Raw genomic sequence first — 18,044 nt, 5'->3', positions numbered from 1 at the left:
GAGCCGGCCGGAGCAGGAGCGGCAGCGCCGGGCTCGGCCCCAGCGCCCGTCCCGGAGCGGCTCCTCCCGGTCCCGATGCCAGCCCCAATCCCGCCGGGGAAGAGGCGGCGCCGCCCGGGACCCGCAGCGGCCGCCGGCAGGACCCGGAGCCCCGGTCCCGGGAGCGGCCCCGGTGCGCGGGGCGGGTCCGGCCCGGGAGAGAGGGGCGGGGCCCCGAGCGATGGAGCCGCCCCCGTGCCGGGCAGGGCGGGCCCCGGGGCCGGGCGGGGCCGGGGCTCTGGGGCGGTCCCGGGCCCGGCTCAGGTGCGTGGGGCTGAGGTGTTTGAAGCCCCGGAATTCGCCCCCTGCCGCCATTTGCTCCCTTAGAGCCTGGGGAGGTTGCGGCCGGGCCGGCCTCCCCGGGCGTGGCCCAGGTGAGGCCCCCGCTCCCCCTCTTTCTCCTGCCCTTATACTCCTCCTTCCCTCCCTTCTTGCATGCTCACACCCAGTCCTCCCCGGTGGCCACAGCTCCTGGGGGTCCCTTATGGCTTCACACCCTTCCCTGGGTGTCCCCTCTGTGTCCCCCACGGCTGGTCTGGGCTGACCCCCCTGTCCCGCAGGATCCAGCCCGGGATGCTGCGCGGTGCTGAGCACTGAGGGGCACCATGGGGTGCGCGGCGTGGCCCCCCAGCCGTGGCCCCCCGCGTGGCGCCGGAGCCCCCTCGGTCGGTGCTGAGCGCTCCTTGATGGAATTGCAGTGAATGGAACAGAAGCCCAGCACCCTGGACCCGCTGTTGGAGCCAGAGGACACCCGGTGAGCTCCCACCCCAGCACGGGGACATGCGGCGGACACGTGTGGCACCACGCCTGGCGTGTCCCAGCACATCCCTGTGTGGCCCATACCTGGCTGTGCCCTCTGTGTCCGAATGCCGTGTGTGTCCCCAAGTGTCTCCATGTCCCAGTGCCCACTGTGTCTCTTGCGTCGTCGTGCCCAGTGTGCCTTCATGCATCCCTGCGTGGTCACGTATGTGTCCGTGCCCTGGGTACCCCCTGTGTCCCCATGTGTCCCTGTGTGGTTGTGTATATGTCCATGCCTCGTGTGTCCCTGTGTCCTGGGTGCCCTTTTTGTCCCTGTGCCCATGTCCCCGTCCACCCGATGTGTCCCCACTCATGTTCTGAACCTGGGTGTCCCCATGTCCTGTACATCCCCGTACCCCAGGTGTCCCCCAGCCCCGCTGTACCCCACATGTCCGCAAGTGTCCCTATGTCACGTTCTGGGTATCCCCACACGTGCCCATGTCCTGCGTGTCCCCCTGCCCCCCACATGTCACCGGCTAGGTCCATCCCCTGGTGTCCCTGTGTCCCCACGCCCACATGCCCCCACTCGTGCCCCGCCATGGTGTCCCCCCACTCGTGCCTCTCCCAGCCGCCCCCTCCCCTCACCCTCCACCCCCCCCGGGACTATTTCGGGCCCCCGGTGGGGGGTGGCGGCCCGGGGTCCCCTTGGGCTGGAGCGGCCCCGGGGGATGCGGGGTCCCCGGGGCTCCCCCCCCGCAGGTGCCGATCCCCGCGGCCCCGGGCCCCCCCCGCGGGGACGGGCGCGCGCGGACCCTCGCCGCCCGCCATTGGCTGAGCCCCGATGACGTCACTTCTCCGCTCAGCCAAAAGGACATTTTGTCTTTGACTGGGAAGGAGCCCCTCCCCCACCCTTTTCCTTCCCCTCCCCCACCTCCCTTCCCTTCCCTTCCCTTCCCTTCCCTTCCCTTCCCTTCCCTTCCCTTCCCTTCCCTTCCCTTCCCTTCCCTTCCCTTCCCTTCCCTTCCCTTCCCTTCCCTTCCCTTCCCTTCCCTTCCCTTCCCTTCCCTTCCCTTCCCTTCCCTTCCCTTCCCTTCCCTTCCCTTCCCTTCCCCCGCTCGGTCCCAGCCCCCCCAGGGCAGTGTCGTGTCCCGGAGGGGGGGGTCCCGACAAGGGTGTTCTGGGTGGGGGGGGTCCCCAGGGCCCTCTCCTACCCCCCCCATCCCGCACCCCCGGGCTGGACCCCACCTGTGACATCGCTGCACTGGGACCCCTGGGTGGGGGCTGCCCATTTCCCAGCAGAGAAGGGGGTTCGAGGGGGGTTTTGGGGGGCTGTTGGAAGTTTGGGGGGGTGCAGCGGGAATCCGTGGGCACCCTCTCAGCCTGTCACCCCCCTCCCGTAGGTGGCTGGATGGGAAGCGCAAAAGAAAGAGCAGCCAATGTTTGGTGAAGAGCAGCATGTCAGGTACGGGGACCCACGGCACCCCCCGAACCCCCCCGGGCACCCCATGGCCCTGCTGGGCACCCCCGGGTCCCCCGAGTACCTCATGTGCTCGCCGGGTTCTGCAGGCACTCCGTGTGAGCACTGCAGGGGCCTCGAGTCCTTACCAGGGACCCCTGGATACCCTTCGTGTTCCTTGTGGACATCTTGGGGTCCCCAAGTCTCTTCAGGCAAGTCAGGGTGCCACGGACACCCCATGTCCCTGGCAGGCACCCTGGGGGCCCCAAGTCCTTGCCAGGGTCCCCTGGCCACCCCATGTATGACCTGGGTCCCCCAAAGTCAATGGACATCCCTTGTCCCCCATGGTCACCCCAAGATTCCTGTGTCCATGCAGGTACCCCAGGGTCCCACGGATGCCTCATGTCTCAACCGGGTCCCCTGGAGTCCCACGGACACCCCTTATCCCCTGTGAGCACCCCAGGAAGGCCAGGGTCCCATGGACACCCCATGTCCCTGGCAGACACCCCAAGGTCCCCATGTCCCCCAGGCACCCCAGAGTCCCATGGATACCCCACTCCCATGTCCCCCCCTGCACCCCACATCCCTGCAGGGTCTGCTGGGGTCCCAGTCCCCCACATCCCCCTCGGCGCCTCGTGGGTCGGGGTGCCGCCATTGGGGCGGCAGCGCCCTGGGGTGGGCGATAAGGGGGGCCCTGCGGGCACTGCCCCCCGCCCTGCCCCATTCCCGGCGGGGAGCAGCCGGCGCCGGCGGGACCCGATGGGGGGCCAGGGGGGAACCCAAGCGTCCGGCTCCCGCCCATCCCCTGCACCTGCCCCGCTCCCGGAGGGAGGGAGCACCCAGGGACCCCAGCATCCGGCACCTGCAGAGCGCCAGAGTGGGCTCGAGGGGTGCCCACGCCTGAGTTTGTGGGATCCCGGGCGGGTGCGGCAGTCCTGGGGTGCTGGGGACACTCCCCTGAGTTACAGGTGCTCCATGCAGGGGGGACCCAGGCATCCGGTCCCTTTCCCATCCCTCTCACCCTTCGGGGATCCCCAATTCCAGCCCCCCCAAAACACAAGGGTGGGCTCCCGGGAGGGACATGAGGGGCCCAGGGTGCTGGGGACCACCCCATGCATCATGGGCAATCTGTGCCTCAGTTTCCCTGAGCAGTCGGTGGTGGGGAGGCTGGGGGGACTCTGGTGGGGGGCTGGTTCCTGGCCTGCCAGGCGGGGGGACCACGGACAATGACAGGGACAGTGGGTCTCTGTGTGCCAGGGGGACAGGGACCCCCCCCCGCTGCCGGTTCCCGGCCAGATAATGGGATAATGGGGGCTTTATTGGCGCGGGGGGCTCAGGCACCCCCCCCCACACCCCCAGTGTTAACCCTTCCCGTGCCAGGGCAGGGGTAGTGGTGGGGCAGACAGTGGGTGCAGACAGAGGGGAAACTGAGGCACAGGGAGGGGAGGGCTTACTGGGGGTCCCTGGCATGGGGTGTGTGGGGTGTCCCTGATGCTGCATGTGCCAAGGGTCCCTGATGTGAGGCATGCAAGGGGGTCCCTGACTCAGGATTCCTGGAGGATCCCTGATGTGGGGTGTGTGGGAAGGTCCCTGCTACAGGGTGTTCCAGGGGTCCTTGACTTGGGGTGCCCTGAGGGTCCCTGTCATGGGAATCCCTGTCATGGAGCACCCCATGAGTCCCCGCTGCGGGGGTCCCTGCTCTGGGGTGCCCTGGGGGTCCCTGACCTGGGGGTCCCCGCAGGGTACATCCCTAGTTACCTGGACAAAGATGAACAGTGCGTGGTGTGCGGGGACAAGGCCGCCAGCTACCACTACCGCTGCATCGCCTGTGAGGGCTGCAAGGTGACTTGGGGCAGGGGGCTAGGGGGGCTCAGCAGTGCTCACTGGGTCACTCCCCCATGCCCTCCCCAGGGATTTTTCCGTCGGACCATCCAGAAGAACCTGCACCCCACCTACTCCTGTGTCATCGACAAGATCACCCGCAACCAGTGCCAGCTCTGCTGCTTCAAGAAGTGCATCTCCGTGGGCATGGCCATGGACCGTGAGTTGGGGGGCGTGGGGGGGCTCGGCTGGGGGGCAGGTTGGGGTCCCGACACCCTGGGGCACATTGGGGTACCCGGAGCAGCTGCAGGACCGGGCTGGTATGTGATGCAGCAGTGGGGTAGAATGCATGAATGGGGGGTCCTAGCTGACTGGGGGGCATCCCAGATGATAGTGGGGGGCTTTTGGGAGGTGGGTTGGGGTCCTGGTGCTATGGGGCAATTTGGGATGCCCAGAGCAGCCACAGGAGGAGGCTGGGGGGGGTCACCATGGGGTGCTATGCTGCAGCTGTGGGATGCATGGATGGGGGGTCCTGGCTGATGTAGGGGGATCCTGGCTGATGCTGGGGGTCCGGCAGTGGTGCTGGATGACTCGAAGCGGGTAGCCAAGCGGAAGCTGATCGAGGAGAACCGGGAGTGGCAGCAGAAGGAGGAGATGATCAAGTCCCTGCAGCATCGCCCCAGCGCCGAGGAGTGGGAGCTGATCTGCCTTGTGACAGAAGCCCACCGCAGCACCAATGCCCAGGGCAGCCACTGGAAGCAGAAGCGGAAATTCCTGGTGAGGGGATGCAGTGGAGGGACTCTGTCACCATCTCGGTCCCCCACCCTGGCCCCCAGCCCTAGCCAGGATCTGCTGAGCACTCACACACTCAGCACACACATGGTGGCAGTGCCAGGGTTTGGGATGTCACCGGTGTCCTTGGGCAGTCGAGGGGGGTTGGGACATTGCCCAGCGTCCTTGAGCTGGTCACCCCTAAAGGGTTCAGGGGTGAGCAGTGACCGAAGGGGACAGCTGTGCCCGCGGGTGGCCCCGGCCCTGCCATTGGCCCTGTCACTGGCCCTGTCACGCAGCTTCCTCTTCTGGCTGCTGCACTGGCCCTGCCACGAGTGTTCCCCGGTGACATGGAGGCCCCAGAGGGGGGGCAGGGTCACATCACACCCCCCGGGGTGTCTCAGGGAGGGGGGACAGGGTCACACTGCACCCCCTGCCACTGTCCACCGTGGGGGTCCCAGAGTGGGACACGGTCACACTGCACCCCCAAACCCCACTGTCCATTACGGGGGACACAGTCACACCACACCCCCCCAATGACCCATCTGCTGTGGGGGTCCCAGGGGTGACACGGCCACACCACGTTCCCCAATGCCACCATGGCAAGTCCCTCTCTGCCTTCAACCTGGATGACACTGAGGTGGCCCTGCTCCAGGCTGTGCTGCTCATGTCCTCAGGTGTGCGTGCACACCAGTAGTGGGGGAATGGGGTGGGTACCCCATGCCAGAGGAATCAGGGTTGGGTGTTGGGTGGGCACCCCAATGCCCAGAGTTCTCACTGTCCTGGGGAGGTGTTGGGTGGGCGCCCTGATGCCAGAGATCCCCAGCAGCTTCAGGGGGAATTGGGAGGGCACCCCATGCCCAGAGGCTGTGCACGGGGATTGTTGTGTTGGCACCCCCTTGCCCACAACCCCCAGCACGTGGAAGTGCACTGGGTGTGCACCCTAATGCCCAGAGTCCTGACTGTCTTGGGGGTGTGTTGGGTGGGCACCCTGATGCCAGAGCCTCACAACATCTTCAGGGTGTGTTGGGTGGGAAACCGTGCCCCCCCTGGATTTTGGGGGGGTTTGGAGTGGGCACCCCAATTCCCAGAGCTTCAGGCAGCTGTGCCAGGCTGGGAGGGGTCCCAGGAGCATGAGGTGGGCACCCCAATCCCTGGTACCCAGGAGCACAGGTCCCCTTGGTGCCCTGGGGCCCCCTGCCAGGCTGACGTGGGTCTGTGGGGTGGGCACCCCAACACCCAGGGGGTGCATGGGACACTCAGCCCTGTGGGAGGGAGAATCCCTGCAGGTATGGGATTGGGAGAGGGACTCTTCCATGGGCAATGAGTGCCAGGACAAGGAGAGGTTTAAACTGAAAAGGGGAGATTGTGATGGGGTATTGGGAAGAAATTCCTCCCTGTGAGGGTGCTGAGGCCCTGGCACAGGCTGCCCAGAGAAGCTGTGGCTGCTCCATCCCTGGAAGTGTCCAAGGCCAGGTTGGACAGGGCTTGGAGCACCCTGGAATAGTGGAAGGTGTCCCCGCCATGGCAGGGGGGTGGAACTGAGTGAGCTTTAAGGTCCCTTCCCACCCAAACCATTCCATGATTCCACAATCCCCTGATGATTCCCTGATTCCCGCAGACCTGACAGGGCTGATCTGTGTCGAGAAGATTGAGAAGTGCCAGGAGATGTATCTGCTGGCCTTTGAGCACTATATCAACTACCGCAAACACAACATTCCCCGCTTCTGGCCCAAGCTGCTGATGAAGGTGATGGATCTGCGGGGGGGTAGGAAAGCAGAGACCCCCCCAGTTTCTTTCTCTCTCCCCCACACTCTCCCTTTCTCTCCCAGCCTCCCTCCTACCCTCTCCCCAGTGCCTCCCACCCTCTCTCCCAGCTCCCCTGTGCATCCCCGATCCCCCCAGCCCTCCTTTCTCCCTGCTCCCCAACCCGACTCCCCTCTCTTCCCCCTCTCCCCCTCATCTGTCCATCATCCTTTCCCCCCCTCGTTCTCCCCTGTTATCCATAGGAAGGAAAGCCCGGTGCCCCAGTGTGTCAGGTGCAGAGGATGAGCTGTCCAGGTGCCGGGGGCGGGCGGGGCTCTCCCGGCGCGGGGCCGCCCCCGGGCACCGAGTGCCGCCGGTGCCGTGGGTCGCGTGGCTTCTCCGGTCCCCTCGCACCGTGGAACGGCGCCAGCCCGGAGCGAGTCCCGGTAATGGGCGCTGGGGAACACGTGTGGCTTGAATGGAAAAAAACCCAACCCCGACCTCCCAGGCTTTTTGCCTCGGGGCTTTGTTGCTGTTGCCTGAGCCACGCCTTTAAATACCGACGAGGGCGCCTGCTGGAAGCGGTGTTCCGTGGTTTTTGTACTCTCTATTTGTGGTGTTCATTTTTATCTGGATGCACAGTTGGGCTTTTTGGGCAGAAGGTGCCCCTCAAACCACAAGGCTCGTTTCAACCTTGTATTCTATTGTTTGGACGATCCAGGGTGGGTGAGGACTTTGTCTTGTTACCGTACTAGGGAATGGAATGCAGGAGGTTCTTACAATTTTGGTATTGAAGTTGGAGTGTTGAAGGATATCGGTCTGATGGTAGTCTTAACCTATGAGCTACAGGCATTTGTAAAAAAACTTCAGCCTTTCCTTCCAGCAGCCCTATACATCTAAAAGCACGTGCATTTCTTAACAAGTCTCTGTGTCATAGTGACTTTAAAAATTAAAACACGTGTGTTCTGCCTTACCTAGGACTGGGGCTTTTTTCTACAAGTTCAGTTTGAGCAGATGTTCTTGTCTGTGCTTTTAACGTGAATGGCCTTGATTTTGCAGCAAAGTCAGTGAGATGGCACCTGAATGCAAGGGTTTGGGTTTGTGAAGCTTTGCAGAATGATGGCCTATATTTATATTTCTTTCAGAAACTCTCCGTATGCTGCACACAAACCTAATTTAGAGAGTTTTACTGAGACAGCAGATTCAAGCCCTCATTGTTAGGGGACGTCTGTAATGCCATTGTCTGCTTGACATTAATTCTTCCAGCTGTGCATCTATGTATTGTAATTGCCCTGACTTTTTTGGTCACAGTTTGTTTTCTGCAGTGCCCTCGTGCCTGCGCAGCACTCGCGATGCTGCCGTTGAACCTGGGCTGTGTGACAGATGGGGCTGTCCTGTATCAGAAAATTACGGGAATGTATGTAGACGTCAGATGGAATGCTGGTCTCTCTGCTCACCCTTGGCTCTGTAATTTCGTCATCCAGCCATGGAGGACCTGTGCAGCCATAACTGGCCAAGGTAGTGGGGGAGCACAAGCTGCAGCTCTGCAGGAGATAAGGGACCTCTTGCCCACAGCAGAAACAGCAAGTAAGTGCAATTCTCAGAACTCTTTACTGCGCCCTTAACTGCAGTATTTCCCTGCTCTATAATCTGGCCAAAGTTAGGTAGGTTTTAATAGGGATAGACACATTTCTACCACAAAGGTCACCTCTCTGCCAGATTTCAAAATTTCCCTTCTGAAGCTAGAGATCCTCATATAAAAGGTTGCCTGAATTTATGTAACATGTGCCAAGCAGTCTATTTTTCCTTTAATAATATTCCTGGAAATAGTGGAACTGTTTTGGCTAAAGCAGATGCTGAACTGTTCAGAATGAAATTCTCAGAGCTAAAATCTGGCCAAGTAGAGTAACGTGCCATTTTGTTAACACTGGGGAAGGCTGAGCTCCATGGCAGCAGGGAGGGGAGGTGGCACTGCTGGTCGGCAAACCAAGGAAAGCAACAAGCGCTGCTTTTAGGAAACTGCCAGCTTGAAGCCAGTGAGGAACATCCTTGGGCTCCTGCACTCTGTGTTTTTATGTTCACCTTAAATAATGAACAGAGAAACCCAGAGGCACCAGCGCTACTTCCAGTTACCTTGAACTGCTTAAACACGTAGTTTAAATCACCCAGGCTCCGTTCTCCCCACCTGTATTGCTTCTGGGCTTAAGGCTGGATGTATCTATGGAATCTGTAGTTATGTATTGGAGTTTGGCCTGAAGTAATTTGTGTTGCCGACTTGGTACTCTTTCCCCGCCCTGGAAGTCCATCTGCAGAACCCCTCTGTGCCAGACAAGAGAGTCCCCCATAGATGTTTCACTATACAGTTATATCTTTTGGTCAAAGCCTTACAGGGCTATGATGTGAATGAGGACAAAGCTCTGTTTTTCTTCTTTGCTCTCTGCCCTGTCTTCTTTCTCTGTATTTTAGGACCCAAGTAACAGGGCCATAAAGCTCCTGTTCTGCTTCCTGGTTGTGTCACCGAAACTGCAGGAAAAACAAAAAAGCTTCCAGCAACATTTTTAATGTTAGAGAGTCAAGGCACTACTTTATTCTCTGGCCAGGATGTAGCACAGAAATCATCTCATCCACACATAGCCCGGGTGTGCCGAGAGAATCATTCCATGACACATGACCTTTACTAGAATTTTCAGATCTTTTTTACAGTCAAAACTCATAGAAACGAATTGGGTCAGTGTTCATTGGTCTCAAGTTGTGTAGTTCCTAGTATCTGGTCTCCTATTAGATCTGTGTTTCTTCGCTTCTGATGTTAATTAGATCTTCAGGGGTAGATGTTCTTAGATGGCCGCTGACATCTGTTCTGGTGATGTTCCCTCAATGGCTTTATCTTATTGGGGCTACTCCTAGTCTTTTGAAATGCTAAACCCATCAGGCCTCACCTAGAGAAACAATGCCCTGGAAAGAAGCTTCAGTTCCCTTTCCCTGAGGCAAAGATGAGCAAACCTGGCCAAAGTCATATATAAAAAATTTTTAAACTGGTATGTTTTCCAACAGTTGTATATAATGCTTTATTACATAAATGGGCTGGGAAAAGCTCTGGTACCCCTTACCAAGTTGGCTTTGTCTCAGACAATGCTGTTATTTTGGGGCTAGACATGAAGCTCCTGTCTCTGGAATTGAAAATGAATATAGGAATGACTGAACAAACAAACCTGGTACACTCTTAAAAAATTGTGTGCCCATTGACCTCAGCACCCCAAGCTGGATTCCCATGCTCTTTCCAAATTCTTGCCGTTCAAGTCCTTTCCATGCGCTCACTTGCTACTCAAACTTTTTTTTTTGTTTTGTTTTAAATGATACTGGTACCAGAGCACGGGCACAGCACTTCTATGAGCTGCAGAGCTGTGAATATCTCTTTTTATGGATACAGTGTGTGCATGCTGTGGCTTTGGGCACAGGCTATGTCAGTGCTAGTGCAAGGCTAATAACAGCCTCTAAAGATAATTTGAGAAGTTGCTTACCTTTCCCCAGGGAACAGGACATGTCTTTGTATTTCCACCTTCAGATACACAACCCACTTGTGGGCTTGACTGCATAGCAAATAGAGTGTGAGAATCATCCTTGTTTATATGGATTTTTTTTTCCCCCTCTCTCCTTTATGTTTTGCTTTGCCCTCTCGTTTGCTTTCTGCCTGTTTTCTCTGAGGCTAGTGATTTCTTGGCAAGTTATTGTTCATAATCAAAGAAAGGTAGTGGGCAAGCAGCAACTGCTGTCTTAGGTAGCCCAAGCTGATCCTGCCGCTGCTTCGGCAGGAGAAAGCAGCTGTTTGAGAAGAGCACAGCTGTCCTGGGCTTTGTGCACACACGGGCTGCTCAGAGCAGCCCCTTGACCCCATGCTGGCTCTGTGACCTCTGCCACTCTGACTGGTAACAGTGATGGCAGTTTGTGTTGAGGCTTTGTTCTCTGCTCCACAGAGAGAAACATTAAAGTGCAGAGTAACTAAGTGGCTTTTCAAAGGCTACAGAATGAATCAGTGAATGAACAACAACCCCCAGCGGCTCCAGGCCCCCTTCTCTCTGCAGACCAATGCCTTTCTCCCTGTGTGAAGATGTGCACGTAGGATAGGTTGCATACAGAATTATGTATTTCAAAAGAAATTTGAATATTAATATTTATATTGTAGTGATGCCACTGTCCTCTAGGCTCTGTAAATAGCAGCACCACAACAATGTGAATTATTCCTTTTATGCAAAACCCTGGCCAGTGAAATAGCTTGCCAATACAAAATAAAATTGCTGCACAAAAGTTTGACAGCTACATTCATTATATATGTCAATCAAAGGATCCTAAAAGCTTTATTGTCCCTGTACAGAGTCTGAACAATCTGCTAGCCCAATATGCTGCAAAGCTATTTTCTCTCTACTCCTTTCATTTAAAAAATAGCCACCAATAACTTTTGACAAACAGTCTGAGAAAACTGCATGAGCAGCAAGGAAATCTTAGATTTTCTTGGCTATCTGTGGGCTGGAGCCTTCCACTCACTGGGCTCTTTCAGATGTCACAGTAGATGAGATCTGGTCAGAAACACGGAGCCCTAAAATTACTCTACAAAACCCAGGCTGGCTGGGGTCGTGGGGAGGGCATGGGGAGGTAGGGAGGAGAACTTATGCTGAATATAAACGAATTAAATAATTTTTGGTTAAGGCTTTTTGTTGCTTTCCCAGGTATGGGACATTCAAGCTCCTCTGTCCCAGGTCTCCCCCAGGTTAGGCTGGGCCTGTCTTGATGAGCTCTTGCTCTCATCAGACCACCCTACAGCTTGGGAGTGTGAGGCATGTGTATTTCGGCTGGATTCCCTTTTTCCATCGCGCTCGGTCCTGCGAAGCCCAGCTGTCACTTATGGCTCGAGGTGTTGTAAGCGGGGCAGGGGTCGGGCGGGAGCGGGGCTGTGTCCCGGGAGGCGGGTCTGGCGGCCGGTGCTCCCGCACGGGCGGTGGGGCCCAGGCCGGGCCCTGCCGGGAGCGAGGGCCCGGCAGCCGCAGCGCTGCGAGCCCAGCGCGGCCCCGCGAGGGAGCAGCCGGCGCGCCCCGCTCCTGCCCGGCCCTCACGCAGGCCGCCAGAGCCTCCCCGGGAGGGACAGACCCCGCACCTTCGCTCGGCCCTGGGGAGGCCACATCTGGAGTGCTGTGTGCAGTTCTGGGCTCCTCAGGACAGGCGAGACATGGAGCCTCTGGAGAGGGTCCAGCTTAGAGTAACAAAGATGATTAAGGAGAATCTCATGTATGAGGAAAGGCTGAGGGTGCTGTCCCTGGTCAGCCTCGAGAAGAGACGCCAGAGAGGGGAACCTCATCAAAGTCTATCAGTATCTGAAAGGGAGAGTGCCAAGAGGATGGAGCCAGGCTCTGGTTGGGTTTTGCCCAACAATAGTACAAAAGGCAGCGGGCAGAAACTGATGTACATGAGCAAGAACTTTACTGTGTGGATGACCAAGCACTGGAACAGATTGCCTAGAGAAGTTGTGGAGTCTCCCTCTTTGGAGGTTTTCAGAAGGTATCTGGACACAATCCTCAACAACCTGCTTTGGGGGACCCTTGCATGTCTGGGAGCTAGGTGACCTCCAGTGGTCCCTTTCCAATCTTTAACCATTCTGTGAAAGTGTGACATTGTAATCTTGTGCCATGACAGACCAGACTAAATCTGATTTAGGAGGGTGTCATAACTTTGACGTCTTTGTTCTGGGCTGTAGCTTAAATTGTTTCACAATTCAAAATATCTTGGAGGTTGGTTGTTTCCTCTAAGCCCTCAGCTTGCTTCTTAGCATGTGCTGGTGCATGGCTTTGCTCTCAGACCCTGGTCATGGGCAGTGCAGCAGCAGTACCTCAGGAGGTTACTTCCTGCATGCATATCTGCCTGTGCCTTTCTGACAGCTGCTTTTGGGAGGAGATGCTGCTCCTGGCCTGTGCTAAAGGGCTGACCTAAAAGTGTAAAGAATAGCCTTGCTCTTGTGTTTGGGAGCGAAGCATGGGGATGCTCTGTGAGGATGCGTGCAGAGGAGATACTGCAGCAGGACTGCTGATCGTGACAACTAGTGCTTCTACTGAAAAAGCCTGGTGAAGAAACTGGTAAAATGGAAACTTTTAAAGAATTGAGGTGTTAATTCATGTGCTGAGAAAGCTGTGCTGCCCACTTACCATCCCAAAAACTGTGTAACATTTCCCTGAGGTGCACTGCTTGCTGCTGCATCATTGCTATGTCTTTGATCACAGGCAAAATTACCATGCTTTTGTAATCAGTAGACTCCACAAGTAGTTTCAAGATACATGGGAGTATATGGGAGTAAAAAGACATAGACTGTCACTTCTCACAGTGTTGAAGTTTACATGGTGTGGTGTGTTCTCTCCCCATGCAGCATTGCCCTCCTGTACAGAGCCCTTTTATTCATGTTTTAAATAATTACCACTGTTGTGGCAATGGCATAGAAGTTGTTTCAGTGCAATTTGTGGCGAGCACCAACTATTGTGCAACAGAATGTCTGTTACCTGTGACAACAGCTACCTTTCATAACTACCTTTGACTTCAGGTTTGCAAGACTGGACTAAGCTGAATGTAGGTGGTGCTGACAGGATGCAAAAAGGCTTTCTGTAAGCAGAGTGGGCTGTGCTTTTCTCTCTAGTCCACCTCTGGCCAAGGACATACTTTGTAGTGTGTGGGTGCAATGGTAAGGACACTGCAAATACTTTTGCTCCTGTGGTAAGGCTAGGAGCTTGGTGTTGTACGTGGAAAAAAAGCCTTCACAAGTCTGAAGCTTCTGCTGTGAGCATCACTGCTTCATCTTGTTATTCTGGCCCTAAAGGAAACCCTCCTGAAGGAATGCTGTAGCCAGCCCCTCTGTTTCTGTGAACAGGAGGTAGCGGTGGCTTCCCAGGGGGGATAAACCAGTCTTTGGTGCTTGCCTGTCTCACTTCTCTGCCTTGTGGGAAAGTGTTATGAATCCCTCTGTTTGGGTGATTGCTCACGCTTCTGCACCCTCAGACTTCATCTGTAAACTTTTAGCAGAAATTATGCACTGATGCTGGGATGGTTCTTGCCAGCTAGGAACTGTTTTCCAGTGTCACTCACTTGTAGTTGGCATGGGGAACTGCTGTGGCATTTTCTCGATGTTTAATGTGACCTAATTGTGTACTTCCACTGTCTGGGAGGATCAGCTCTTCTGGTGTGACAGCTGCCATAAAATCAGCGGTGCGTCTCCGGCATTTGCAGCTGGTTGCAAGGCACAAGTTCCTTGATTTTGCTGCATCAGCCCGGTGAAACATTGCGGGGCTGTGTGTGCAGCCAACTGCCTTTTGTTACGCCTGGTAACACCTTGGCAATATTAAAAAAATGTAACCTCCAGCTGTTTAATTTGCTCTAGGGAAATAAAAAGGCTTCCTAATAATCTTCATATTTACTTGGCACGTTTGGTTTGAAAGCAGATGGGTTGATTTACGAGATAAATGACAAAGCAAGAGGAGAAAAAGTGTGTCAGTGGCTTTACCATTAGAGAGGAAGGCATTTCTGATATGTGGTTAATCACGATTAACCTTTCTAGGTTTTGGTTTTTTTTACAAGTCAGCTTCTTGGACCTTCTGCCCGCCAGCTTGCTCAGCCAACTGATTCCCTCAGTGCCCATTGTCACCTCTCCCTATGACCTACAGGTAGGGGAAGGTGCAGAGCTGTAATGAAGGAGAGGGGCTGAGGTGGCCATTCCTTCTCAGTTGTGCCTTCTTTGCCCACTCCAGACTTGTGCAGGAGCCTCCCCCTTGCAGCACTCACCCCCTCCCTGTGGCCAGACCAGTAAATCCCTATGTCCTTTTGGATGGGCTGGGAAATGCTCCTTCCTGAGGCACTGCTGCTTGAGGCACTGGCACTGAGCAGAGCAGGTTCTCCAAGCAGGCTGGTGCTGAGGCTGTGCCCTCCCTGCCAGAACCATGCACCCCTCTGCCCTGGCAGGCAGCTGGCAAGTTGTGAAATATGGTTCAGCACTTTTTTTTTAATATTAACTTGTGCAGCTGTCTTGGAAAGGATTAGAAATCATTTCTGGAAAAGACTATGGTAGATTTTAGTGAAGAATTCTGCTGTGTCTTTAATTATTTATAAGCATCAGGATATAAGGACACCATGTTAACCCTTCAGCAGTGAGAAAGATTACAAATAATCTAATCAATGACATACGCAAATTTACAGATTGAGTAGGTTTAGTTGCAAGTTCTGAGACTTAGAAGTGAGGAAATACCAGAAATAAGGTTTCTGCTTATTATTTTGTATGTCAGCGTGGTTGGTGAGGCAACTGGATTAGATGAACACTGTATGACCCTTTCAACTGAAAGACACCATTCTACATTTCTGATGGCACAGGCCTCTCCTAAGGGCTCACAGATTTGCTTACCACCCCTGCCCTGGTTGCTCTCACCACCTTTCACTAGTGGGTTTTGCTCAGGGGATGCATCAAGGGCAGGTTCATGCCCACAAGGCTCCTGCTCTATGGCCCCAGGGCCAGGCAAGGTTGCAGCAGCACTGTGGAGGGGTTACTGGTTTTGGCAGCTGAATGGTGGCAGGAAAAGCAGCTTCCCTCCCTGCCACGTGTTTCCAGAGGGCTGCTGAATAAGTCAGGGAAGCCAAAGTAAGGCTCCTTTTTGGGCTCAGAAACCCCTGTGCTAGAAGAACCTGTCCCTGCCAGCTAGGGCCCCCCTTGTCCTGCTCATGGTGTGGGTAAGTCACAGGCTCCTCTTCTCTGTGTTGGGATGAACTGCCTAGGGAATGCTGTTTCCAGCAGCCTGGTGTGCTGGAAAAAGGGAGAAGGGAAGAGGGAATGTGGTGCCAGAGCTGCGTGCCATCGGGTTGTGTTTCCCTCTGCGGACAGAGAGTCTCTGGGCCGAGGTGAGATTGCTGGGAGTGCTTGGACGAGCTGTGCAGGAGACAGGGAGTTGGGGATTGCAGCTGCTGCTGGAACCACTGCCTTAGGTCTGCTTAGTCAGTGTCTGTGTGAAGTGGGATTTGCGCTGGAGAGGTGCTGTCGGGAGCAAAGAGCGGAGTAAATCCTCTCCGGGGATGCGCAGGGAGAGAGTGAGTTGCAGGGAAGGAGAGTATTTCTAAGCCGTGTCAGTATTTCCCTGAAAGTGGGGCTGGAGCAGTGAGGGGGGTGCTTGGGTTTGGCCTGGGCCTGTCAGGAAGAGCCATAAACGAGCCAGCCCAGGCCCTGACGCCTGCATGGATGTTTGACACACTTCTACAGAAAGCCAAGGCAGTCATGAATGCAGAGGACAAATTGTAGGTGACTGCTTACGATCTGTGGGGAATTTCCTTTGAAATTACCAGTCAGAGAGTGCATGCAGGCAGAGCACATCTTTTGGCTTTTTCTGGTTTGTCGTCTCCTGTCTGGCTATAGAGAGTTTTGTGCGCTGCCGTTCAGGAAGCAGCGTGTTTTCAGCTGGAAATTTGGGGTGGGTTTGTTTCCTCAGGGTCTGGGGTCTTTCCTGAGAGAATCACCCTCCCATAAATCCCCCGGGTTGTTCTGCACAGCTGCTTTGGCCCTGGGTCTGAGAGAGAGAAGGGAAATTACTTTTTAGGGCATTGAAATTTCTCCAGGCAGGAGTGGGACGTGGTCTTGCCCCTCCCCAAAGCCGTGCAGGCGCATGGGAGTAGCTCAGTGCCGGCGCAGCTCTCTGAGCAATAACAACGCTTGGGAGGTTCGAGTGTTGATAACAACTCTCCTTTTCCCCTGGGAATGCGCCCGGGCCGCCGTGTAGCGGCCGCCGTGGGAGCGGTGCCTGCGGGCGGCGGGGTTTCCCGCGTGATTGACGGGGCCAGCGGCCAATAGGAAGGCGGGGCGGGCCGAGGGCTGGCCAATGGGGAGGCGTGGCGCGGCTGCGCGCGGCCAGTTTGAGTGGGCAGGCGCGGTCGGCGGGGGACAGGCGGGCATGGACGGGCCCGGGCGGTGAGCGAGGAGCGGGAGAACGGGATGGGGAGCGGGGGAACGGCATAACGGGACGGGGAGCGGCATCGGGGCGGGCCCCGTCCCCCGGAGCTGTGCGGATGCCGCGGCCGTGGGGGTGGCAGAGCCTCCGCCCACCCCGGGCGCTTCCCACCCTCTGCGATCCCGGCCTGAGCCGGCCTCTTCCCTGCAGGGATTACGAGGCTCAGATCCGGAATTACCGAGGGCCCGAGCCGCTGGAGCCGTGGGACGGGGTGTTGCCCCGTCCCTGGCTCGGAGCTGACTCCGGAATGGTTTGCAGGTTCCTGCAGTGGGCAGGGGAATGCCTCCTGCTCCAAGAGAAGCAGAGCCGCTGGCCCGGGCTCCTGGAGGAGTGGGTGAAGGTGTTCGTGGGTGACAAGAGGTACAATGAATTGCTGCCAGGCAGCCCAGGATTGTTCCCAAACGTCATCCCCTGGCTCTGTAAGTTGGTAAGGTCTTGTTCTCCCCAAGCCCATATCCAGAGCCTCGCTCTGGGAATAAAGTAATTCCTGGCTTTCCAATACTAAAAACGCAGCACCAGAGCAGGGTTCTGTTAACCTGATCATTTGGGGGATAGTTGGCAAAAATTTATGGTGGGCCAGGTTGGACTTAAGCTTTTAACACTCCCTGGATTCACGGGATCGGGGATTCCAGCATGCACCACACAGGTTTTTTTCAGGGAAATCCCTTGATCCCCTAATCCGTATGAGTTCAAAGCAAAAACCCCAGGGAGTTGAAGGCAACAGGATGTTTCTTGGGAATGTTGAAGTCTTCAGTGTGTCCTAATTGTTAGGTTTGAATTAATGCAGATGGTGCAGGATTGTGTGTTCAGACTTGCTGGTTTAGGCATGGCCAGGTCTGGATTTGCATTTGTGGGCACTGAGTGTTCCTTGTGTCAGCTTTAGGTCTGGATTGGTGGGAATTGTCGGAGAAAAGCGAAGGGAATTGAAATGCAGAGCTCTGTTCTTGGAGAAAGGATCAGGATGGGAGAAAAGAGGGTGTGGAACTACTGGGAGCTCCTGGAGTGAGGGAAAGGATGCAAGAGTTGGAGACAAGAGCTGTGGAACAAAGCCTGAAAAGGGGGCAGGGCAGGGTGGTCACCGCGGGGCGGGGGGGGGAGGGAAAGAATCCCTGCTCCAGGAATCCAGCAGGGGCCAGGAGAGGATCATTTTGCATCCACCGTTCTCAGTGGAATTCTAATAAGGAAGGTCCAAGGGAATGATTTGTTTGTTCTTAGGTTTGGAATGCAAGGTGCTCTTCCAGAGGGGAATATTCACCTGTTAAAATTCTGTTGGATCCAGGAAAAGAGGGAGGACCAGCTGGGGAATGAATGGGTGGATTTTTGGTGGATACAGACAAAGGCATGGGCAGGGGCACTTAGGTAAAATACACTTCATGGGGTACCCCCAGGAAAAGCTCCAGCTGCCCTTTTTTTCCAAGCTCTGACATTCCAGAGGAGTAAGCAGCGGTCAGCACATCGCTCTC

General features: G+C 56.1%; 1 protein-coding gene across 10 annotated transcripts; it reads left to right on the top strand.

The window, feature by feature from the left end:
- Positions 1–326: 326 nt before the first annotated feature.
- LOC138120427 (thyroid hormone receptor alpha-like) lies at positions 327–13,860 on the top strand. 10 transcript variants are annotated; one of them, XR_011155871.1, is made up of 6 exons: positions 327–793; positions 2,178–2,239; positions 3,975–4,274; positions 4,632–4,831; positions 6,447–6,574; positions 13,149–13,860. XR_011155871.1 is itself a non-coding variant. In XM_069033108.1 (5 exons), the coding sequence occupies exons 1-5, from the start codon at positions 741–743 to the stop codon at positions 6,450–6,452; spliced, it is 621 nt and encodes a 206-aa protein (XP_068889209.1). In that variant the 5' UTR covers positions 327–740; the 3' UTR covers positions 6,453–10,015. The 10 variants fall into 10 exon arrangements, 4 of the variants coding, with proteins under 4 accessions (XP_068889209.1, XP_068889180.1, XP_068889190.1 ...); XR_011155867.1 differs by lacking the exon at positions 13,149–13,860 and adding an exon at positions 11,293–11,650 and having other exon boundaries at positions 6,447–8,158; XR_011155870.1 differs by lacking the exon at positions 13,149–13,860 and adding an exon at positions 8,056–10,015.
- Positions 13,861–18,044: the final 4,184 nt, after the last annotated feature.

Source organism: Aphelocoma coerulescens, chromosome 1A, assembly GCF_041296385.1.
Source record: "Aphelocoma coerulescens isolate FSJ_1873_10779 chromosome 1A, UR_Acoe_1.0, whole genome shotgun sequence".
In the NCBI taxonomy this organism is placed as follows: Eukaryota; Metazoa; Chordata; class Aves; order Passeriformes; family Corvidae; genus Aphelocoma; species Aphelocoma coerulescens.
This window is presented reverse-complemented; position numbering and strand designations above follow the sequence as displayed.

Coding starts and splice junctions, on each gene's coding strand:
- LOC138120427 (XM_069033079.1), top strand. CDS start 741: ATGGAACAGAAGCCCAGCACCCTGGACCCGCTGTTGGAGCCAGAGGAC. Junction 2,240..3,974: donor GGTGAAGAGCAGCATGTCAG/GTACGGGGACCC, acceptor GGGTCCCCGCAG/GGTACATCCCTAGTTACCTG. Junction 4,275..4,631: donor CGTGGGCATGGCCATGGACC/GTGAGTTGGGGG, acceptor GGGGTCCGGCAG/TGGTGCTGGATGACTCGAAG.